The 23,864-nt window shown below is 38.5% G+C and overlaps 2 protein-coding genes across 4 annotated transcripts; both read right to left on the minus strand.

Moving 5' to 3' along the window:
* Positions 1–861: 861 nt before the first annotated feature.
* On the minus strand, positions 862–9,181 carry idua (alpha-L-iduronidase). Of its 2 annotated transcripts, XR_002919716.2 has the most exons (15): positions 8,838–9,181; positions 8,534–8,674; positions 8,329–8,411; positions 8,081–8,188; positions 6,615–6,710; positions 6,288–6,490; positions 5,098–5,277; positions 4,810–5,026; positions 4,513–4,722; positions 4,308–4,429; positions 4,008–4,133; positions 2,835–2,868; positions 1,979–2,055; positions 1,156–1,256; positions 1,014–1,050 (listed from the first exon to the last, which is right to left on the minus strand). XR_002919716.2 is itself a non-coding variant. In XM_024276348.2 (14 exons), the coding sequence occupies exons 1-14, from the start codon at positions 8,972–8,974 to the stop codon at positions 953–955; spliced, it is 1,899 nt and encodes a 632-aa protein (XP_024132116.1). In that variant the 5' UTR covers positions 8,975–9,181; the 3' UTR covers positions 862–952. The 2 variants fall into 2 exon arrangements, 1 of the variants encoding a protein (XP_024132116.1); XM_024276348.2 differs by lacking the exon at positions 2,835–2,868 and having other exon boundaries at positions 862–1,050.
* Positions 9,182–9,630: 449 nt separating this feature from the next.
* LOC112148282 (poly [ADP-ribose] polymerase tankyrase-1) lies at positions 9,631–23,553 on the minus strand. Of its 2 annotated transcripts, XM_024275250.2 has the most exons (28): positions 22,551–23,551; positions 21,859–22,083; positions 21,576–21,671; positions 20,515–20,551; positions 20,177–20,252; positions 18,953–18,973; positions 16,570–16,664; positions 16,427–16,493; positions 16,084–16,270; positions 15,877–15,998; positions 14,948–15,039; positions 14,782–14,860; positions 14,525–14,696; positions 14,327–14,406; positions 14,069–14,214; positions 13,830–13,995; positions 13,530–13,749; positions 13,296–13,405; positions 13,009–13,197; positions 12,648–12,897; positions 12,438–12,520; positions 12,213–12,333; positions 12,040–12,137; positions 11,663–11,737; positions 11,426–11,531; positions 11,165–11,351; positions 10,926–11,082; positions 9,631–10,843 (listed from the first exon to the last, which is right to left on the minus strand). In XM_024275250.2, exons 1-28 carry the CDS (start codon positions 23,005–23,007, stop codon positions 10,757–10,759), a joined length of 3,801 nt encoding a protein of 1,266 aa, XP_024131018.1. In that variant the 5' UTR covers positions 23,008–23,551; the 3' UTR covers positions 9,631–10,756. The 2 variants fall into 2 exon arrangements, with proteins under 2 accessions (XP_024131018.1, XP_024131019.1); XM_024275251.2 differs by lacking the exon at positions 18,953–18,973 and having other exon boundaries at positions 22,551–23,553.
* Between the last annotated feature and the right edge of the window lie 311 nt (positions 23,554–23,864).

Raw genomic sequence — 23,864 nt, forward strand, 5'->3', positions numbered from 1 at the left:
GGGTTCAATTCCCAGCCAATGCATGGTATTTTTATTAGTACGATAGCCTAGTATACAGTTTCATTCTAAGAGGGTTAGACAATCATCAAATGTTTTTTTTTTTTCCCAAAAGTGTTCTCCAGCAAATATTTATTGGTGGTATAGGTGTAGCATAGGTGCCTTCCAAGAAGTTGTCCTGGGTTCCATTCCCAGCCAATACATGGATCAGTATGATAACTTGGAATACAGCTTCTTTTTTATGAGGGTTAAACCCACATCGAATGGTCTATTTTTTCAAAAGTGTTCTTGAAAGAATCTCCACTTGTCTTATAGTGGTAGCAACTTTTTGGCTGCCATAGTTTAAACATCGTCTCTATTTTGAAATGAGCTCTCAAGACACTTTGCTTTGTGGTATATTGGTAGCATATATGCCTTCAACGCGTTTCACCTGACTTCAATTCTTAGCCTAGATTTCCTAACAAGTAGGCTTACAACCTTAGCATATAATGCATGCATGTTGTTTGTTGTTGCTGCTGCCTTCATCGTTCTCTTTGTTTCAGTTCTCTTACAATTGTTGTAATTGTAAAAGCATCTAATTTTCTTTATAGTTGTTTTGAGAAAAACACAGTTATAGTTATTGTAGTTTATCAGGTTACTTTACCACTCTGGACTTTATTTTTCCCTTGAACTTTGATCAAATCCATGTCTAGCAGATGAGCATCCTATTCTGAATTTACCCTTTAGCTTTCATACATTAGTTATTCTCTTTCTTTTGAAATGTGCAGTTGAAAGAATTAGCAATGTTGTCTAAACTTGGATTCCAACTATAAACTAATTCTTATCACTGTCTTTTTTCTAATCTTCTAAATAACAGAAAACATATCATTTTAAATGCAATTTATTACAATAGTCATGTTAGTGCGTACAAAACAGAGTAGACCACATATTTATGAAATTCACTTCCTGAGATTTGCTACCTCTCTAAATATTTTTTTGAAAGTGAATAAGAGCCAGGTCTTCTCCAATAATCCACAGCTCGAACTCTGTATAGACCAGCAACCTCCTGGTTCACTATGGAATAAAAAGCAAAGTTAACCATTACATCCAAGATGGCAAAATTTAAGTGTAGTCACACAAATTAAATACTTTAAAAATGTCAGTGCATTTCACGTTCACCTGGCATATAGACAAATGAAGTAAAAATCGTGTCCTCTGAATTCACTCTTTTAAATTCGTTACTGTCTGCAGAAAACTCCAACTCAAAAGTCTTGATGCATCTGTGTGGTAGAAAAAAAACAAAGTTTAATTCAATTAACCATGTCGACTTAGAAAACGTCACTGTGTTGGATTCAATTCTAACATGGTCATTCTTTTTTAAGTCAAATAATCTTATCTCACAAAACAAAAAGCATTTCATGAATGCTTCTTGTTTTTGGCAGATTTTAGTTTTTCAATTGGGGTATTGTTACGAACAGAACCACATGGGGCAAATGCGACCACAAGGGGGCAACATCCAGTGCAATAGAAAAGGCTGTGTCAAGAATGGCATCCAATGTAAAACCAAAACCCAAATTCATCTTGATCATCACCAATAGAATTTTGACGCTGGATTTAGTCCAGGCAAGGTTAAAAATAACCTCTATCAGTGATGTTGAACTGTAGGGTTATAGATTGGACAACTGTTGGTTGAAGGATAGGAGGAAGACTTGTATGCAGAGAGAGAGGAAAAGATAGAACGGAGTGTCGCACTAAAAGACGACTTTGGGACTTTGAAAGAAAAAAATAGAGTTGGCCGACATGATGGAAAGTAGAAAGTTTCCTGTATGTTCAAAGAGACCATATGGAGAGAGATCCACAGGCATAGCTACTTGGTATGTCATCTAGAATGAGGAAAGCAGCTAAGGATTTTTGGTGATAGAACAAAGAAGTCAGGTGTATCCCTGGACGTTTTTTAAATATAACGTAAAGCCTCCATTAAAAACACAAGAAGTTAACTGACCTTGAGTTAACACAGTGGTCAGACCAGACAACAAGAACTTGGCCTTTGGTGATCCTGATAAAACGTAATCCATTGACCTATAACAAAATATGATAGTCAAAGTTACAGAGTATGACAAAACTGCATGTTATCAGTCAGTGTTTTTCAATGCCAGTGTTCAATATTACTCTCTTAAATTGTAATGTCGCTGGATTTTTCGGTATGCGGAAGCAAAACGGTTGCACCGCTCTCCTGCATGTGCGAACCAAACGTCACTTCCGCTAAAGCATTTTCCGGTCTTCGGATGGTAACAACAATAATAACCTCTTAGGAGGTTAATATAGCACTTAAAATGTTTATCATAGTGAAAACATTCACTTATTGTTGAAAAACGAAAGGAACAAGACACGTTAAGGATCAGGACCGTACGATCTTGCAGTGACGACAAACGGACTACAAATGTTTTCTTCTTCTGCTGTTTTACATGACAGCAGTTTACTCCCTAAGCTAAGTGGATAGAGCGCCACTTCAAGACACTTTATTTTCTCCGGTAATCCAAACACGTTATTAACGGTAACTCAGTGGCTTTTTTTCGAACTGTAATCCAGTCAGGAGAAGCTCTCGGTTGTTGAGAAAAACATAAATTCTTGTGATCAAGGAGTTTTACTGTTTGGAAATGACTCTGTGGTATTAAGGGTGAAGAGCGGAAGTGACGTATGGTTCGCGCATCCGTGGTGAGCGGTGCAACCGTTTTGCTTCCGCATACCGAAAATGCAGCGACAGGTAACACAGCAGCATGGTCAGAGCCACATCTGAAATGTGATAATCGAGTCAGAGGGGTGGGGCTGGGGAACAGAAGTGTTTCTATGACTGTTACCATAACTGGAGCTGCAGATCATGACATGGGACTTCTGAAATGACATGGGACTTGCATGGTTTGATCAATAACAAAATTCAACTGTATAACCTTGTTTTAACCTGTAGGGGGCAGCATACAGACAGTTTTAGGGCATTATTTTTAGTCATACAAATATATTTTAATCTGTCAAAATGTGTCAAGGACCAGAAGTCAGCACTTTTAAAGCCCCATTTATGCAGGTAAACAGCTGGAAAAAAAGTTGATTTAGTGTTTGGTTACCCTTGAGCACACTTAATTCAGCCTCCTGGCAAGAGAATCTGACCAGAGATAAAATATGGCGCTCAAAAATTAACAGCTGGAAGTCCCTTCCCCTGGCGGAGCTGGCCACAAAAAAAAAAACATCACTTGCGCCCGAAATCATTGGCCAGAAGTCCTCGGCCGGACCCACCCTTTTTAAGCTTTCCACCTTTTTTCACGCTTCTTTTCTTTTTTTTGACCTTTTTTGCTATTTTTTCTTTGTCACACCCTCTGTCACAGAGAAAAAAATAGTATTTTGCCGTCTCTGATCAGCCATCAGTTGATTCACAGTGAAAAAGCTGCATTTCGCCAGCTTTTCCTCTGGAGGTAATCGGGTGTAGTTGGATAAATTTGAACAATTGTTAATATTGACCTGAACGAAATAAAACAATCAATGTTTTCTGTCCCATTTGAAGCTCATCTTACACACTAAACTGCTAGACAGTAACAGTTTCTTCACCTTAAAGAGCTTAAAAGCTGATAGTTCTGATAACTTTTTAAAATATAATTTTTGAAAGGGTTTCCTAAAGCTTAGGAAATTTTCGCTTACGCAACAGGCTAAAGTTGCAAAATGTCTGCTTCCGGCTAGAGATTTATTCTGGTGCCATCTTGCATGTGGGCAGAGGCCCCTCCCTCCTGGAGGTCTGCACCTCAAAATAATGAATATTAAAAAAGTACAAAGACTCTTGTTCAAAAAAAAAAAGTCTTAATTTTTGGCTAACAAAAAAATTACTAGTATCAATAAAGCTTTTCAATAGCAAAATAGTCTGTTCAGGAACTAAGAAAAGATTGAGTGATTTTGTTGTTTAAAAATGAAAATTCTTGGTGACAACATATCTATTGCAACATAACTGATTGGAGTTGAGAAACCTTGCTATAGATAACAATATTTACTTGGTCTGGTGGAGTCTTTGGTTTGGCGCACACATGGATCAGGACAACTGAAGGCATGGGTAATTTGGCTTTCAACATCAAGGTGTCACCTTGAGGAATTTCCCAAGGTCCGGTGATGTGAGGACCCTGACACAACAACACATTAGTTAGTCCAACCTCTGCGCTGGACATGGGAACAAGTAACGTTTAAATTGAGTTTTACTCTGAGAATTATAAAGTTTTAAAGCACAAAATTGATTAAAATCAATGAATTTACAGCAGAAATGAAGACGTCCTCATAAATGTCTATTCCTCATGTACCTCTGTACTCCTGATGAGTCTGAACTGCTCTGTTGTCGGGTAATTTGGACTTCCCATGCTCTGCCACACTTGGTAAGGATTGGTTGCATCATTGTCCATGTAGTATGTGACATACATGGGACCTAAATACGACGAGAAATAGTGAATTGCACAAACCTAACAGAAACCTAACATCATGGATTCAGCAGTGGGTATTAAAACGTACTGTTTTGTTCTGCTAATCCTTCCAACACAACAGAAACATCCTCAGTGGTGTTGGAGGTGCTGTTGTCATCACTCCTGTAGACCACAACTGCTGCCTGCCAGCTGTCTGACCCGCCTGGTATTGCTGGTTTGTGAATGCTGGCAAGAACCCCCAGAGTCCCATTCTGGTCGACTGTTGAATTCAGAAGCTTAGCCAGGACCTGGGTCTCTCCTTAAAGTAGAAACACACGCCAAATAACTGCTTGAGTACTTTTCTTGACTGTGCTTCATGAAGGTTTTAGTGTGAGGAGGATATTACCGAGCAAAGCCAACAAGCTCATGACAGTGAGGACGGGCTTCCTGATGAGTTGGACGTGAGGTGTCTGAGTGTTGTTCACCTGGAAGCGGGCGGTCAGTGTGCGCTGGGTGAAGGGGTGTGGGTGGTAGCTGAGGAAGGCATTGTCATTGCTCAGCATGGTAAAATTGAAGCTGCTGTTTGGGTTTGCCTGTAGCCAGTCCTGGTGCTGGTTTATCACCTGTTGGACAGACAACGTGATGCAAAAGTAGCACAGCTCAGCAGTTTGCTTGCTGCATTTCTGCAGATTACCTTCACCACCATTGCAGCATACGTCACATCAGCCCTCCACTCTTGCGGTTTGGACCACCCCACCAGGGGATCGGCCTCGTCGTTGTAAACGGGGACACTGTGGAACCTGGGGAAACGGTTGTGGATCTCTTCCACTGTCTGGATCTCCTGCTGGAGGATGGGCAAAGAGTGCCCGCCACCCTGCAGAGTACAAACAAACTCAGAAACATCCCATAATATGTTATTTTATCTTTTACATTGTATCAAAGTGAATGTTTATAATATATAGATTTAATCATTTATTTTTAACTTTTGATAATTATAGTTAAGAACTAATAAAAAAAAACTGAAACCAAACTCTCAGAAATACTGAAAAGTATGAATTGGTGTAATACTCGTGTGGGTAAGACTCCATAAATTACTGCAACGATGCAGTTTTTCAGGAGGGTGATCAGTATGAAAAACTGCTGGGGTGTTATGGAAACCACCTTGATGCACCTTCTTCCCCTTGTTTTTTCACAGTAAACTTTATTAGGGCTGTCATTTATTTCATTTTAATCATGATTAATTAGTAATTGACATTTTAATACGTTCATTCTTTTTTTATCGCGTTAATCTCATTTTTGCATCGGATGGTTACTTCCGTGTTATGCACACCTGGAGGAGCATTTTTTTTCTCAGTGAGTGTAAATTGTTTTTTGTTTTTTTTACAAAAGCGTACTGTTAAATACACAGTGCGTTTACAAAATTGCGATTAAAATCAATTAATTCTATTAATGAATTATAGGTCACAAAAAATTAATGACATGACAGCACTAAACTTTATATTTATGCACTTATATACAATACTCTGAACTTCTAGCTTTTCTAGTAATTAACTTTTGTATCTTACAGTTTTTCTTATGGTTTGGACACATATAACGTCTCTAGTCTTTCCTACAATTGTGTAATCTATTGGTTCAGACTAATCAATGAAATATGAAGTATGTGTAGGGTCAAGATTCTTTTAGAATTTTACATTTTTTCTAAATAGGCTAAAATAAAGTTATAATTAACGACTATAAAATTAAAACAATAAAACACTTGAAATATACTGATCTGTGGGTAATTATAAGCTACTTTATGAGTCCCATTTTAAAAATAAACTTCTTTGATTACGTTAAAATTTTAATGAGAAAAATCAGTTCTTTTCTTTCAGAGTTTGAGGAAACCTTCTTATGCAGGGCGATGTAGTCAATCCTGACCCCTGTCTCTCCAGTGAAAAAGTTGGTGCCATTGTAGCAGTGCTGAAGCATGGCCCAGCAGTACGTGGAGCGAGGTGGAGAGTGGCACGAGTCTCCGGGACCTCCAAACCTGAGGAGGCTGCTCGCAGCTCGCAGCCCCTCCGAACATGCGTCATAGTAGTTTAAAAACCCTAAATAAATACAGCACAATGTCATTTAGCAATTTAATTGCACGAGAGCAAAACTTTTCTTAAACTGGAAATGTGTGCAATTGATTTACACTAATATGTCATAAAGAGACTTTGAAATGACTACCTTGAATTGTCATGGTGACGTTGTCAAAGTCATGGTTGTTGGGTTCATTCCATGTTTCAAAGTTCCACTGAGAAACCCTTTCCAGGCCGTATTTGTCTGAAAATATGTATAGAAACTAATTATAAAACTACTCAATCAAGACTTTTATAACAATCGTTTTACTTTTTTAAGCCAAAAGGAGCTTTACCGCCTCCAGGCTGTTCAGAATTCTGAAGCATGTCGTTAAACCCACACCAACAAAGAACTCAAGTTACTCTAGTTTCAGCAGAACTCCATTGACTCCCAATCAGATCAGGTTTAATGTTGTCCTTCACACAAACTTTAAAACTAGAGAGGACCGAGTGCTCCAAGCGATGCCTCTTGAATTCTGCAGGGTTCTGCCTACGTCCCTATTTACTCTGTTGAAGCTTTTAAATCAAATGTTATTTCAGATGATTTTTAAATAAATGTAGGCTTTCATGTTGGCATGATATTATAATTTGATGTTTTTTTTATGTTTAATGTCTTTTAAGTCTTGTTTTATCCTGTCTTTTAAGTAGTTTTGACTTGTGTGGTAAAGCATGTTATGAATATTTCTAAGAAAAATGCAATAAGAATAAACCTGACTTATTTACATTTCAAAATTTACCATCTTGTGAATAAACATTTGGATACATAAGCTGCAGAAATAATAATAAATACTATATGCTGCACACTTGTAAAGTCCAGACTGTAAAACAAATAACCTGAAAAATATTGTTTCTCCTTTATTTTTTAAAAGTTGTCCACTATTACATTAAAGTTTGAGTTAGGACTTGCTGATTTTAGTTTTTTATTCAAAGGTTTACAATAAGAACAGATTTTAACATCACCTTTCATTATGAAACACACAATCTCTTAATCAAAGTGAGCAATTCACATTTAAAATAAAAATAATACAATTAAAAGCCCCAAATTGTTGGTTTATAACATTTTAAAATGTAATATTCCATTATGTTAAAAAATCTGGTATCACAACTCAAGTCCACAAACTTCAAAACTCAATCAACTCCCAAAATTCTATAAGACAGAAGCTGGATACTCGATGTTTTTCTTCAGAATTACATTAAAAATACAGAAATGAAAGACTTAAACAGAACTTATAAACAATGGTTGAAGTTTAGATTTAAAATAAAGTGATGCAGTCAGGCAGTTTTTATAATTTTATACAAACTCCACTTAAGTGTAATATGTAACACTGAGAACATTTTTTTAAGTTTTATTTTGAAAGCTCCTCAGAGTCTTCTGTAAAATATGACTGGTGTTTTAAAAGTTTTTTGTTGCGCACAAAGATAATGCTCTGCTGTTTTTCAGTTAATATTAATACAAGAGAAAATCTCATTACAGCTAAATATTTAACTTAAACATCTAAATTATCTGATCTGTCTTATTAATTTAATTAAGCTTAATTTTAGTTGCTTAAAAAAAAAAAAAACGTCTTAACTCACCAATGTACCTCTTGGCTGTAAGATAAACCAGGTTTTTCCACTCCAGCACTTGTGATTTGTTCTCAAAGTCATTAAAGTAGTTTGAAACACTGCCCATCAACTCAAAACCTACAACGAGAAACAAACAAGGACTATTTTTTTTACTTCAGATTTGAAGTATTTTACACTTTAAACTGCATTCTGTTGTTGAGTTTGCTTTAGTCTGAAGTAATATCAAAGTGTATGAGAAAAACAGTTTAGCACAGTACCTGGCTTAAGTCCATTGATATGCAGGAGTTCAATAAGATGATCCAGATGTGTGAAGTTATACTGGGGTCTTCCCCCAATATCTCTACAATAAAAAAGTGCTGATTTAATTAAATTGAAATGGTATTAGTAAATAATTTAACTTCTATTAGAGACCAAAGAGTCGTGCTGTGACTGTAAAGAGTCTCCAAGTGACAGCAGACTTACTGTGCACTGACCAGCTCCATCATCCAGTGGATCCTGACCTGCTGGATCCCCCCATGAGGGACTGAACCCACATAGGCCAGATTCAGCTGCTGGTCAATGCTCAGGTCATACTGGTGGGCCTGGGTGTGAGGAAGTGGGGGGCTGCGGATTCCAAAGGATATTAACAAACAGTACAGCTTTCAATCCCATTGTTTATGCTTTCATGGTTTAAAATGTTTCATTTGAGTCCCTTACAAAATATATATTTTCATCTCCACAGCTTTGTATTGAGTAAAATCAGGGAGTTCATTTATTTTGGACCTACCAGAACCCCGTACTTTTCCAAAAGTGCTTCAGCTCTCTTTCTGGTCTTTTCAGATCAACTGTGATAATAGAAGAAGACACGGGAGGTTTGGAGACCAAGAAAAACACAGCAAAAAAGGAATAACTTCTCAATTCCATTTTCCACCAACAGATTTAAATGACGTGACAATTTAAAACGCCGCGACAGTCTGCACGTCCACACTGAAACGATATAAGGAAAGACGAGCCACCCGGAAAGCTTTAGACATTGTTAGGAGAGTGTAAAGCACAGAAAAACAACCAAAACAATACAACTTGATGAGAAATCCCGACGGCGCTCGTCTCAGTGTGATGACGTCACGACCTGCGCCAATGTTGTAGTGTTTACAACTACTTTTAAAAAGAGCATCTAAAAAACAAATGTTAAAATAAAATAAACGCTGAATTGAATTGACCTACACAAAAAAAATGTTTTTTTCTTGAAAATTGTAAAGGTGATTTTTAATTAGTGCAGTTTTGCTTATGCACAGAAAACCTGGTTAAGGGATTCTAAAATAAAAATAACTTCAGAGATTCATCTGCAACTTAAGATCACTTGCAGCATAAATAATGTATTAATAAGAAATGTTGATATTTTAAGTCTTATTTGATTTTAACAGTAGCATCCAATTTCCTTTTCTTTTATATCTATGCACCTAAAATAGACCCCCCCCCCCACCCCCAACATATAAAAGTCTTCAGCATAAGAAAAATGCTACCTTAATCAAAATAATTTATTCACTCTGGAGTGTAAACAGTAAAAACAATAGACAAGGAGCTGTTAATGGGACATTTATTAAAAAACAAAAAAAAGAAGGGTGATGCAGAACCCAAAAGACATGAAAGGAAAATTTGTGTCATTTACAGTTGAACTCAAAGATACTGTTAAACAGCAAGTTATACACAACCATTTACACAATCTGTACAAATCTTTTTTTCCCCACAAATTTGGAATTTTGATTGAAAATAAATTAAATAGCTTTCTATGTAAAAGTGCAATCCTTATGCGTAACTGTAAATCCATGGCAACAGAGCAAGCGTTTTGATGAGCTCATTGGCTGTAGGGTGGTAACCAGTAAGGCATCGCAAGCACATTTCCGTCAATTTCCACTGTATGAAGCATGATCCTGCGTAATGCTTTGAAATGTTAGTTTTACTGAACGTCCAGACGATGACTTACACTTGGCACACATTTCTCATGCAAATCGGCATTGTTGTGTCAATAAAATAGTCCCAAATATGATTTGACAGAGAGCCCTTTCACAATAAGGTGTGAGCAGCCTTGAATAAAACCATTAAAAACACGCCAATTCACCATTTGTAGAGTTCTTGGGTTGATAGGAAAAAACAAAGCGTTACAGTATAACAATTGTGTATTGTTACCTGTCAGGTAGTGTTATAGTTATTACTAAATATAAACTTTGTTACCACAGATCAGTCTACACGAGTTAAACCCCAGCAATGTGGGGAGTAGAAATAGTCCATCTTTTTCTCGACAGTTGGGGGGCCTCTCAAGGATGGCACAGGCTAAAGAAGGGGTTTTGGTGTTTCTCCATAGTCACAAACTATAAATGCACATGCTTTAAAGTCTTAACAGAATCCTCCCGACACGAGAAGAGGGAGAGGGGAGTCAATACTGAAATAAACCACAAGCTACTGGACCTTACATGCTTCTGTATTCACATGCATGCTGGATGTTAAAGATAAAACCAGGCCTAAAAAAAGCAGTGTACAGTATATTTGTTCATGAAGCACTGATCACCATGGCTTCTACTGGGCAGGAGGCTGGAAATGTGTCAGGTGATGAGAAAAAAATGTGTTCAGGCCTTTGCAATACAAAGGAGAAAAAAAATAAAAAATCAGACATCAAGTCCTTTTCAAAATGTGCAAAGTATAAAGTAATTAGGACTTCTGTTCAGCTCCTGCTGCAGACTGGGCTGCACACTCTGGTTTAAGGATCTGGTAGGTGATGAGGTACTCTGGGTAGGCCTGTAAGAAAAGAACACGGCATTACTTTATGTAGTACCAAATGTTTGGGTCAACTGCTCTTTCTGTCATGTTTTGCATTCACCTGCTCTCCTCTGTAGATGACATACTCCGCATAAGCTAAACCGTTAACACTGGGCCGCCCAATTACTGAATGATGTCCAGGAGGGGCGTGGGCCATTTTCATGGCACTGAACTGCAGGAAGGATTTACCCAGAGTGACCCGACAGAACAGCATTTGTCTGAAAATGTAGAAATCCAAATATTAAAGCAACAGCAGTAGAAGCTTGCACTGATCGCTGGAGTTGGTTAAGATGAAGTCACCTGTGGCAAAGGTAACAAGATCTGTCTTTGTGCGTGGGACATCCGGTACCACCGCCGATGCCGTAGACGTACTGATTGCTCTTTGAAGAGTTCTCTGCAAAGTAGATCCCTGCTCCAAACATCCCTCCAATGTAAGCGTGACGCTCATCGAAGCCTTTGTGGATGATGGCGTTGATGAACGGCGAACCTGGAGGTAATCAATACAGAACCATCAGAGGTTTCTTTTACACTCGCACAACAAACAACTACTGTGAGCTTTACCATGAAACAACATCCGCTCGTTGTGGTGGTTGTGGTTCTCATCCGCGATCTCCTTCTGCCGGTGAGCGTACCGTTCCCGCAGTTTCTTATTCACAACCTTCTGAATCTGTGCAGCACAAAAACCCACATTATTTCCAGGAACCCAAAAGATGTGGACATTTTACGGTAAAATAAATGTGGTGGTACATTCTCATTACCTTTTTAATGTTTATATAAAAAAAATAAAATAAAGCATACCTTGATGATGTTGTATCTGCTAAAAACGCCCCCAGCGTTGCCTCCATCTCTGTGCTCTCTGATGGTGCTCTGCATCTGTGCAAAACAACAAGATTTTACTGGAATCAAAATGTAAAAAATGACAAAGTAAATCACTGCACACAGACCAAACATTTTTTAAATCTGTTTTTTTTTTACTACAAATCCCAATTAAGTACTTTTTTTTAACCAGTATTATTTCTTTTAGAGTTTGAAAAAAGTGTGAGAATTTTTTCAAGATAATATATTTCCTCATTTGTGAAATTTTGAAAATCGTTTTCTTTAGTGACACTGAATTGGTGACTGATAATTCCCCTTTTTATGAGTGGTCCAGATCATCAGGGCAGTTGTTAGAATACCTCCTCTTCCACAGACTGGTACTCTTTGTCATCCGGTGAAAGGTCTATCAAGATGGTGCCTTGGCTGGCACAGTGGAATGTCAGGTATGGATTGGAACCTGTAAAGAGCAGAACGGATTAAGATATTTTCATGCATGTATAAAATAAATCAAGTTTCCAGAATGTTTTCTCACCTTGCTGCCCCCCGAGCAGCCTCTCAACACCTTTGATAAGTTTGTGCCGGTGGCCGTACGCATTAATCCCTATTTCTTTCAGCTCCTCGTGGCCCATGTCCACCAGGACGTCCAACGTGATCTGGAAGACGAGGCATACATTACTCTAACGAGTTTGCCTGTTACTGCCTTGTTTCGTCTTCTGAAGCTGCAGATGTGCTCTTAGAGTTTAGCTGGATCACAAACCTGCTCCCTCTCGAAGATGTCCCTCAGGTGCTCCAAACCCAAGCTCTTCAGGAACTGACTAATGTTCATGTCCAGCACCGCCACTGTGAGGGGACATCGTGTTAGACTTGACTGGACAGCAGAAGCTTCGTCTTTGTTTTTTTTTGTTTTGTTGTTTTGTTTTTACAAAAAGACAGGTGCTTGTTGTGATGCTAACTGAAACAAACTCACTCTCCCCTTCTTTGCGGTCGGACCCCGTGGCGCCATCTGCCACCCCCGACGTCCCGGCAGCAGAAGCAGCCGCTGCCAGCTCCGTTAAAGGCCCGGCCAGGTTGTCTATGCTGCTGGCGGCTGACAGGCAGGACGGAGTGGAGGCAGGGGAGATGACGGAGGCACTGACCACTGTGGCCTGAGGCTTGAAGCAGCTGGGCAAGGCATCTGGTGGCATGGCGTCCATCAGTAGAGCTCGGATGTCGTCAGCCTGCAGCCACAAAACATCACTGCATTGAATTTTCTACAACTAAAAATGTTCCACGACTCTGATGCTACAGAAATAAAAATAGAATAAAGTTGTAAAGCAACATGTCCTCACCGTGGCCAGGTCCAGAGCAGTCTGGCCCTCCTGGTTCTTCATGGTGGGGTCGGCTCCGTGGGCCAACAGCAGAGCACAGAGCTGAGTGCGACCTTTCTGGGCCGCCTCGTGGAGAGGCGTGAAGGCCCATTTGTCTGTCGCATTCACGCATGTGTTGTACTTGATTAGGAGGGCGGCAATATCTACATGCTAAGAGAAAGAAAAGTTGCACAAGTCAAACTCTGAAGTCTGTTATGTTACATTCTTTTTTTAAGAAAGTCAGATCAGTGAGTTTTGTGCTAACTGACCCCATAAGAAGCTGCGTTATGAAGCGGGATAAGGCCTCCTTTGTCCTGAGCATTGACATCAGCCCCATGCTCCAGCAGATACTCTGCCACCTCCAGGTTGTTGTAACCAGCTATGAATGATGAACAGCATCAAACACCAGTATCTACACATTCTTCAATTTGACAATAATGCTCTAGTTTACAAAAGACAAAACACACAAACTTGAATCTGGAATAAAACAAAGCTTGTCGCACCTGCCAAATGTAGTGGCGTGGAGTTGCGCCCTTGTGCGTCTCTGCAGTTGATGTTCTCCTGGGAGCAAAGCTTCTGCACCCGAGCCAGACAGCCCTTCTTGGCAGCATCAAGGAGGGCGGCGTCACCTCGCAGGAGGTCCTGGATGTCCGTGTCACCGTCTTTCACCATGTCCAGTGGAATGTTGCCATCCCGGTTCTTCTTAGTTGGATCTGCTCCATGCTACAAAGAAGAGTGCGTGGGTTTCTTGTAACAGCCAAACTTCAAGTCAAACTGTGGTGATGACGATGACAGATGCTTACTTTGAGCAGGAGTTTGCAGATCTCATATTTCCCCTTGGCTGCAGCCTCATGCAGAGGAGTGAACTTCCACAGGTCTGCCACATTCACTGAAGCTCCGTGTCTGACCAGCAACTCGGCCACTTCGTAATGGCCGTATGAGCACGCATTATGGAGGGGAACCAGGCCGCTGCAGAAACAGAAGTCAAAATCATCACTTGACTAAATCTTAAGGCCTTAACGTTCAAACTCAAAAAGCGTACCCTTTGTCCTTTGCATGAACATCTGCTCCATGGTGAAGCAGATACTCAACAACAGCAACTCGGTTGTAACCAGCTGCAAAGTGGAGTGGGGTGGAGTGACGACCCTCCAAATCCCGGCAGTTGACATTTTGGGGGGTGCAAAGTTGCTGTAACAAAGACAACAATGATTGCAATCATGTTGCTAAAGTCTGGATGTAAAATATATATGGTCTTTTGCAAACTGCTACCGTAAACACAAAAAGACACAAAAGATCACACCTGCACGGTGTCCAGATCCCCCGCTTTGGCAGCTTCCAGAAATCTGTAGTCCACATCTGAATTACGTGTAGGAACATTTTCTGAAGACAGAGAAAGTGTCGAGAACAGGGTGAATTCTGACAAACTATTCCTTTAAATCAAAGCGTACTTTTATTTTGGAAAAAGTGCAGCCAATAACTTGAGAAAATCAAAGTTTACCATTAAGGATCTGCTGCACGGCCTCGTTACCCATTTGGGCTGCAGTGAAACCCTGTAAAGACACGATGGCGGGGTCGGCCCCGAAACTCAGCAGGAGCTTGCAGGTCTGGATGTGACCAGCCAGCGCAGCTCTGTGGAGAGCAGTCTGACCCAGAGTGTCCACCGCATTCACCTGCATTTGAAAACAGGCAAAAATGTTTACGCCACACAAACCGGATCAGTCACAAAAGAGACAAACCTGAAGCACAGGAACACACCTTTGCTCCGTGTTTTTGTAACACCTCCAGGACATCATTGTGAGCTCGCTCGGCAGCAACGTGCAACGGAGTCATGAAGCTGCAGAAGAAGATTTTCTGTTAGTAAATTCAATGTTTATTCTTTAGAATGTATTTTCTCTCAATAAGTTGGAGTGAAGCTGCATACTCTTTGTTCTTCTCGTTGATGTTGGCACCTTTGCGCAGCAACAGTTCTGTCACCTGCTTTCTTTTTGGATGGGGTGAAGCCACAGCACAGTGCTATGAAACACAACAACACATCCTTGTCAAAAAAGATGTTCAATTCTTCTAAGTCTATAAAGATTGTTGAGATTTTAGACGTTAGTCAACATAATCAAGATACAAAAAATGTTAAGAGTCAAAAGATTCAGTTTAATGTAGAATAAAAAATGTAATTACCGAAAAATTAGGCAATAAAAGGTGATTTGATTACAATTCTTTTAAGTTCAACAAATCACTTTTGCTTCATTTCAAATGAGTTATCAATCAATTTTCTAATTTTCACAAATGTTTGTAGCTTTTTTTTATAAGTTTGCTTTTAATTTATGTCATAAATAATGCAACCACCAGTGCTTCACGAGTCAGTTTCTAGCCTGGGTAAATATTATGATGCTACATAAAGATGAAGCTGAAATAAAAAATGCTAATGACTGGTTTACCACTGAAAAGAGCAGCAGGAAAGTAAAAATGAAGGATTTGTCCTAAGTGATAAACTCAGCTTTCTGGATGCCTTCTGATAAATGCAACAAAATGCTTTCCTATTTTATCAGTTGTCCTCGTTTAAGCCTTTTTTTTAGATTCAATAGTTTGCATTAGAGTCACAGAGTGTCTCAATAACAAAACAATGCAAATTCTTTCTTTCTGCCTTTGGCAGTTTCACCTGCAGGTCAGCAGATTACAAAAACATCCATTATCAGGGACTTTGAGGATATATTTAGTTTTATCAGAAACAATCCCAGAATAGTTTGTATGGTTAGTTATTAAAACTATTTTTTTTAGAAAGTAGCACCATCCTTTTGAATTTCTTATGATCGGATCTTAAGATAGGAAAGTGATGTTATAAGGACTTCTTCTGACCAGAGCTGTCTCGTTGGTTTGAGGATGTTTGAAGCCAATGATTTCCAGAGCCAGGGTCTTCTTCACTTTGGCTATGTCGGCCTCGCGCGCCGCCTGGAGCAGGGAGTGGCCCTTAAACTCATCTAGATGAAAAAACAGAGACAAAAACAGAAATTGTATAGAAAGAAGGGTGTCTTTTTCCGATCGATGCATTTGATCAGGACTCACAGGTGAGCCGCTCCTTAAGCTCCGGGGTGGGGGCCATGTCGACAGCGCTCTTGCTGTGACAGTTGAGCAGGGTGGGATCGGCGCCATGGCTCAGCAGCAGAGAACAAACCTCCACTCTGTTTTTGGACGCAGCTTCGTGGAGGGGGGTGAACTGCCACAGGTCCATGGCGTTCACACAGGCTCCATGCTGCGGAGGATTAGGTTTCATTGTTCAATCAGACACATTGATAACTGAAAAACCACACAGTCTGCATCATTAGTTAAGAAAATAAAAGGGTTTTGGAACCTTAATCTACAAATAATTAAAGAAGAGTAAGATTATAAAGATGTGAACTGTGCTTACTTTAAGCAGAAGCTCTGTCACTTCATAGTGACCATAAGAGCAGGCATTGTGAAGAGGAACCAGACCGCTGGAAGACAAAAGACATTTGATTCATAAAGAATGGAGGCACATTTCTGGGCGTGTCCTCTCATCGAGCCTCTCACCCTTTATCCTTTGCGTGCACATCGGCTCCGTGTTGGAGAAGCAGCTGGACGATGCGGACCCGGTTGTAACCAGCAGCCAGGTGGAGCGGAGTCGACTGCAAGGGAGCACAGGTGATGAGCGTGAAGGTTTCTCCTTCAAACTAAACTGCCTCTGGTAAAGTCAGGGGCAAGCAGCTGATTAGAGGCAGAAGCAGTGTGCTAGGGCAAGTTATGCTTGGTGAGTTGCAGATGAGTGGCACATTTGATAATGCAAGTTTCATTGACTTTTTGGAGGGTAAATTTAGCATCAAAAAGGGAAAATTAGCCAATTTGTCTTCACTATTGAAGTTTCCTGTAATCCTCCAAGGATTTTCAAAATAAAATGTATTCCCAGGCTTTAAAAACAGAAAAATATGCTTTGTGCAAATAAAAGACAGAAGCAGCTTATAATGTTATTAGTATTGCATACAGTCTGGGTGGGAATTACAGTTGGAATTCAAGACCAATTTTGGTAACACTTTAGAGTTAAAATCCTTAATAAACTAGTTATAAGACATTAACAAACATTATAAATGTGCTTATAACTCTTTATGGAACATAGCATTTATAAATGCCTTATAATTGTTAACAAAATGCATATGAAGATTTATTAGCATTTGTAAAGCCTTTATAAAGACATTTATGTTATGTGTGGTTAGAAATAACACACACTTTAAATTAAGATGTGGCAAAATACTCAGTTGGAATGTTCATCAAGTGCTTGCATAGGATGAACATCTTGTTCTCACTTTAGATTGAGAGGCTGCAAAAACAACTAAATAACTATTGAAAAAAGTTTTATATTAAATGACCACTAGTAAGCAATTTATTAACATGTATGATGCACAATTTTTTTAATTATGTTTTTTTGCTGAATTGTTATTGGCATTTTGGAAAATAAAATCAATCAATCTGTAATACATCTACAAATGATAATAAGATGCTTATAAAGAAATATGTTAACACCTATGAGTTATTACAGGTAAGACATCTACAAATACTAATAAATGTTTTTATATGCATCACTTAAAATACATTAGTAAGACACCTATAAATGCTAGTGAATGTCTTAGAAAGGATTATAAACATCATTAAAGTTTGATAACATCTGATAAATGTGTTATTAAGGAATGTAATTTTTGCCCATTGCCCCTACTTCATTTATGACTAACAAGGCAAAAAAGTGATTTTTTTTTTCTAGATTAATGATTACTGGACAGCAAAATTTTAGGAACTTCAAAATTTAGTTTAAATTTAGGGTGGGAAAAAACGGTACATACATACACGTTTTGGAGCAGAATTTTCCATTCTAAACTTTTTTGTACTTTCACAGTAGATTTAATGAAAATAAAAACTATTTGGAATTCAAAAATTAGCTGATTTTATTTTTTTACTTTCTCAGGAAATGATTTATTTAGTATTTAGCGCAACTGAATTCCAACTGTAAGAAGAGGCAGTGAAGCTGCAGAAAGCATAGTCAGTGTTTGAGGAAACACGCCTGCAAACTAATAAAAGGGTCAAATTAATTTGAGTCAGCCAAGAGAATTACTGCATTTAAAATTAGTATAAAGAGGAGCTGCAAATCAAATTAGGGTTAGCATACGTTTTATGTTGAAAGGACTTGCATTCAAAAAAGGGACATCATTTCAACTTCCATGCAAAATGACAGCAAAGCCCAGAAAGTAAAGTGTAAAACCTCAATCCCAAGTGAAAAGAAGAAAAAAAAAAAACATCAAACCGATGAGATGAATTTTAAAAAGGCATCATTCAATGTGGGATGACACAATCCAGTTATTCCCATAAAAAGTAGCATAGCATTTGAATGATGGCGGAAATGCAGAGCATTCTTTACTGCACACCAGCTCATCCAGCAGGCAACAACCAAAGCAAACATGAGCTTCACCGACACAAACTCAAGATTCAGACAAAATGCAGAGGGGTGGGCGTCGACTCATGCAAGCATGACCGTCAAATTCAGATCTAGTAACGGCTCAATCAGTCCGGACTGAGAGCCGGTGACTGAAGTTGGAGAAGTGTGGGTGAGTTTGCAAGGAGGAAGGAAGGACGCCAAAGAAAAACAGGCAGTGCACGTTTGAGCTCCTCTGCACATACAGAAAGATGGGCCATCGCCATGACGACAACTCGATGCACTCACACGCTTCTCGTACACACAAGCACGCCAGAGGAGCAACAGAGTAAGGTACATGAGTGACCCGAAGACCCAGGTCCATGATGTGCAATTAACAAGTGCCATCCAGATTACTTTTCAAATAAAAACAATGGATTAAAAAAAAAAGTCATAAGAAAGAAAAAAAAAGATCACAACAGTGAATCAATCAGGTGGCCATTATCAAGGTCAACTTACCAGCATTTTTTGTGAGGTTGACTGATCGACAAATGTTGCCAGAGTCACACGGAAAACAAAACGAAACACAAATTACAAAATGACAGCATGTTTTCACAGAAATTTCCCTCTCCATTCTAGCAAGTGAACCAAACCGCAGGTTACAAAGCCCTGATCTGTCAATAAAGACTGGAGATTAAAGTGGATGTGAAGGACTGGTTAGATCTTCTCAGGAAACCTTAAACCAAAGGTCATAACTAAGGAGGCAAACTGATGTGGAAGAAGCATAAAGACAAAAATGGATATAGTTCGAACATGTTAGTGAGAATGTGTTTCATGGAACTGAAAAGTTATTTTAAAGTTATTCACTAGGAAGAAAAAAAAGGAAAAATGGATGAAATATGACAGCTTCTGTGTAAAAGCATGAACAAACACACAGACAAAAATCTAAATGAAAGCCAAAATACTCCAGTATATTAAATACAATTAAACAGACAAATAAATATGTGGTATAATTTGTCTAACAAGAATTACTTAAATCTGAAAAATTGTTTCCTATCATTATTATTTAAAATAACTTTTTCACAATAGCAAAAAAGTAAAATTACTATTTAAAATCTTAATAACAAATTTTCCCCATAACAAAGATATTATAAACTGACAACAACCAACACACACAAATAAATTAGACTAATTTTTTTGTGTATCCACACGTTTTTAAAAATCTGTTTTGTTTCAGTTTAACAATAAAATGAAAAAGTGTGTTTTGGGTGCAAGTCTCCAGTTCCACACATGCTGGAATATGATTAAAAATGTATATAAATAAGATAATTTTCCAAATATCTCCTCAATCATGCTACAAAATGTTGGGATAACAAAAACAAACAAAAAGTTATGCCACACTCATACACAACATGAAGGCCCCTTTAAGTTATTAAGCACCAAGATGATTTCAAAGATGCAAATGGATCAACTACACAAGATGACCAATAAACTACAGGAGAAAAAAAACTATTTACAGCAAGAACAGCAAGTCTTTTCTTCAAAATAAACTTTAATCAACTATTTTCTTGCCTACATAGTCAATAATGTAAATAATATTTCTGTAAAACATTGATAAACAGCCTGACAGTCAGTGCCTCCTGTACTTCATTTCAGAATGTATTAACAGCACGTCTGGACCGTCCTGCACGCCTTCACAACAGACTGTAACATAGGGGGGTGTGATGCTACAGGGTCATTTACCTTGCGACCATCGCTGGCGTGACAGTTGACATTTAGAGGAGTCAGTAAAGCCATCAGCTTCTCTTCATTTCCACTTCTGTAAAAGCCATAGTTGAAAAGAAAGATGTCAACATATACAGCTTGACATAATGTAGGACCTTAAGAAAAAAAATTGTCGGTTTATGGTAAAAAGTTTTTAACTTTTTCTCTACATTTTGTGATTTTAATATTTTAAAATGTGTGCATTTAATCATGTAAATTAGTGTTTCTGTCAAGTGATTCGTCTTTGAGAGCTACAGACCACTGTCTTCAATTATTATTATTATTATTATTATTATTATTTTTACAGATAAACTCACCTTGCAGCTTCTAGAAGTTCGTCCTTCTTGTATTCACCTGGAAAAACAAACAAACATGAGACTTAATGTTAAGATAAACATTGTAAAATGTCATTATTACAGTTTAAAACTACATTATTTTAAACATAAAATGTGATTTAATAAATGGATCACACAATTTAAATCAGAAAAATCAGTATAGACGGATGTTTACCACAACAATCATGATCAAATGACTTCACCTTTTTGAATATCTTAATATATTTATGCTATTATTTAAACACTGTTTTGATAAACCAGCAAAATAAGTCTCTGTTTTTTATTTTAAGTGTAATCCAGAGGAATACATATTTATATAATAAGCCAAATGGAGTAGTTAAGAATTAAATGTTTGAATTTCTCAAAAACATAATAATGACAAAATAATCTAATATTTACTGCAACTTTTAGGTCACTTTTACTAACTTTTACCAGGGTAATCTCTTCAACACATCAAAATAAAATAAAAAAGTGACTATAAACGAAATTGAGGCAATATGATCTAAATAAATTACCATCTAGTTTTAATTTCCATAGTTCACATCAGCTCAGATCTGCAACATGAACCCAAAGGCATACTTAAGATAATAAAAAGTGTCAGCTATTTATTTTGGAGTCTTCAAAAACATTCATATTTTAGATGCAAGATTAGCACAAAGTGCAGCAAAATTTTCATTGGCACCAGAAGTAAACAGTGCAAATAGTGTCAAACATGGCATCAATCACACTCATTTACACATATGTTGCAATGTTCTCAAACTCTACATTCAGCAGCAGGTATTTTGGTGTCTGAGCCCTTAGTTTATAGAACATTCAATTTGAAGAGCAAGTTTGTTGCATTTCCTTTATTGAAAATAAAGTTTTGATTTGAATTTTAAACATAGCTCATTTGCTGTAGAGCAAAATACTGAATTTCTGAACAAATTTAAGGCGTTTGGCAATATATGTTGCATTTTCAAATAGTACAATTATTGTAGGGAGAAAAATCGGAAGACCTAAGGATTCAATTTTAGAGAAATTAATAATATTGTTTAAGGACTGACCTGTGAGAACTGCTTTGGCTGAAGGGTCGGCCAAATCCAGAGCAGATTTGCCATCAGTATTGCGAATATTTGGATCAGCTCCGTGTTGAAGTAACACTGGTAGAAAGTTCAAACGAAACACGAAAAGTCATAAATGTTGCATGGTATTACACAAAAATCTGAAGTGAGAAAACATGATACTATAGAAGTTGAAAACATCTTGTGTAAACATTTAGCCTTCCAGTAATTTACAATTTATATTTATGAAAACAAACTTTCTTTTCTAGGCTCCAAAGATCCTTACCGATGCAAACATCTATCTTTCCTTTGATAGCAGCTTCGTGCAGTGGCGTGTAGTTCCAGTTATCTCTGGCATTTGGATCTGCACCTTGACACAGGAGGAGGCTAACAACCTCCGCGTGCCCGAAAGAACAAGCGTTATGGAGAGGGATGAGGCCCCCATCATCCCTTGCGTGAACATTGGCACCCGTTTGCAAGAGATGCTCCACTACATCCTTTCTACCAAAACCTAAAAGAAGAAAAAAATAATAGTAATTTGAAGCACATTTTCTATATCCAATAACTACAACAACAGAAAAAAAAAATATAAAAATCTAACAAAAAATTAGTTGCAACTGTTAAAACGGTACGGGTGGTCGCCATGACATTACGTCATGGAAGTTATCAAATTCGCTAAGGTAGGGAAAAAACGGGGGGAATGTGTTTAAAGTGTAGGTAGTAAATAAAATGATTATGCTAAATCAAATTGTGTTTTGGGTTGAAAAGTTAAAATCATTACAGACATAAAGAGTTATATAGTAATGACTCGATAGCGAGCACGAGCTTTATCGATAACATTTAAAAATGAGTATTAGCAAAACAAAACAACAAAATAAGAAATACAGTATCGACTACAGTCTAAAATCATACACTTGCTTTAGTTATATTAACATTTTAGCTTAATGCAGGACTCTCGTTAGCTTAGCTCCTACTTACCCGCAGCGAAATGAAGCGGTGTTGATTTTCGACCAGCCATGTCTTTAGCGTTTACATTCACCGAGTCGACAAGTCTTTTAACCCGGGATACATCCCCATTTCTGCAAGCCTCAAACAACTCCCTGAACGCTCCACCGACGCTGCTGCTGCTAGTGCTACCGTCTGTAGGGCTAGCAGCTCCCGACCCGGGGCTCGAAACGCTGCTGCCCCCGCCAGAGGCTGTCGGAGTAGAGCTTGAACTGCTAGCAAGGGCCGGTGCTGGCAAGTCCGGGGAGGCCAAAGCCACATCTATCCCTCCGCTACATTCCCTTTCCATCTCCGGCGGCCCTGCCGCGGAAGCCAGCAGAGCCATGGCCGAAGAGGAGGGAGCAGCGCCCGAAAGAGAGCTGCTTCTCGGTGGAGACTGTAATGCGGACTGCTGTTGTTGTTGCTGCGAAGACCGTCGAGACGCCGCCATTAAAGCAGCTCTCAGGCGTCAATGAGAACTGCGCCTGCTTTCCGGTGAAAGTGCTCGCGTTTCCTGTCAGCTGTTCGCCTCTTGGCCGTCACGTTTCTGGTTGTTTGTGTGCGTGTGCAAACTCTTTGAGATTTGTTCTCAATTTTATCACTGCCCCATGTGAGCATTAAATGAATAAGCCCTTTACAAAAAGTGTTGTAAATGGCCTTTAACATTTCCACATATGCCTTACATACAACAGTTAACAGTCACTCGTATTTTGTAATCATAAAGACCCACATTTTTAGAGTTTATCAGTTATTTAATAATTTCCTTTAGAAATTAATCAAACATTTACCTTTTGAAGAAATTTAGAATTAAAAATAAAATACCCTAAAATGTAAAAAAAAAAAAATAGTATAAAGCTCAGGATTTTATTGCTATTTATATAGCTCACTGAAACCTGAAAAGCCACAACAACCTGACACAATATTCTATGTCCGAATTCCTTTCCTACTCACTAAATAGTGCGTTCTTCAATATGTAGTGCTGTCCGAATCTACAACTCAAAAATCGAGTGCACCCCCAGGGCCTGCAAAGGCCCTAACACCTGATCATTTTTAAAAGCTATTTAAAAGCGGTGAGGCTGGCAGGGAACCTAACTGCATCTTACCCAGACATAGCACGTACTTGCAAATATAGTGTGGCGACCTGGGTGTTAGCCCTGCCTTCAGCTCCTAAGACTGATGGGAAGTGGGAAATCTTGGGGGTGTTACATTGCTCACCATAAGTGAGGGAGCTGTGAGCAGAACTGACTTTCATGCTGTTTGGCTGTTCAGTATGGAAGCCCAAACTGTTCTTAATTAAATAAATAAATA

This window comes from Oryzias melastigma, linkage group LG9 (assembly GCF_002922805.2).
Source record: "Oryzias melastigma strain HK-1 linkage group LG9, ASM292280v2, whole genome shotgun sequence".
Classification (NCBI taxonomy): domain Eukaryota; kingdom Metazoa; phylum Chordata; class Actinopteri; order Beloniformes; family Adrianichthyidae; genus Oryzias; species Oryzias melastigma.

Bases quoted from the DNA above. Each gene is read 5' to 3' on its own strand.
- idua (XM_024276348.2), bottom strand. From the start codon at position 8,974: ATGGAATTGAGAAGTTATTCCTTTTTTGCTGTGTTTTTCTTGGTCTCC. The intron at 8,675-8,837 runs GTAGGTCCAAAA...TGGAATCCGCAG, and splicing joins TGGAAAAGTACGGGGTTCTG to CCCCCCACTTCCTCACACCC. The intron at 5,027-5,097 runs GTAATCTGCAGA...TCTGTCCAACAG, and splicing joins ATGCTGCAATGGTGGTGAAG to GTGATAAACCAGCACCAGGA.
- LOC112148282 (XM_024275250.2), bottom strand. From the start codon at position 23,007: ATGGCGGCGTCTCGACGGTCTTCGCAGCAACAACAACAGCAGTCCGCA. The intron at 11,738-12,039 runs GTATTCTAACAA...TGTTTTGCACAG, and splicing joins ACCAGTCTGTGGAAGAGGAG to ATGCAGAGCACCATCAGAGA. The intron at 10,844-10,925 runs GTGAATGCAAAA...CTTTTCTTACAG, and splicing joins TCATCTACAGAGGAGAGCAG to GCCTACCCAGAGTACCTCAT.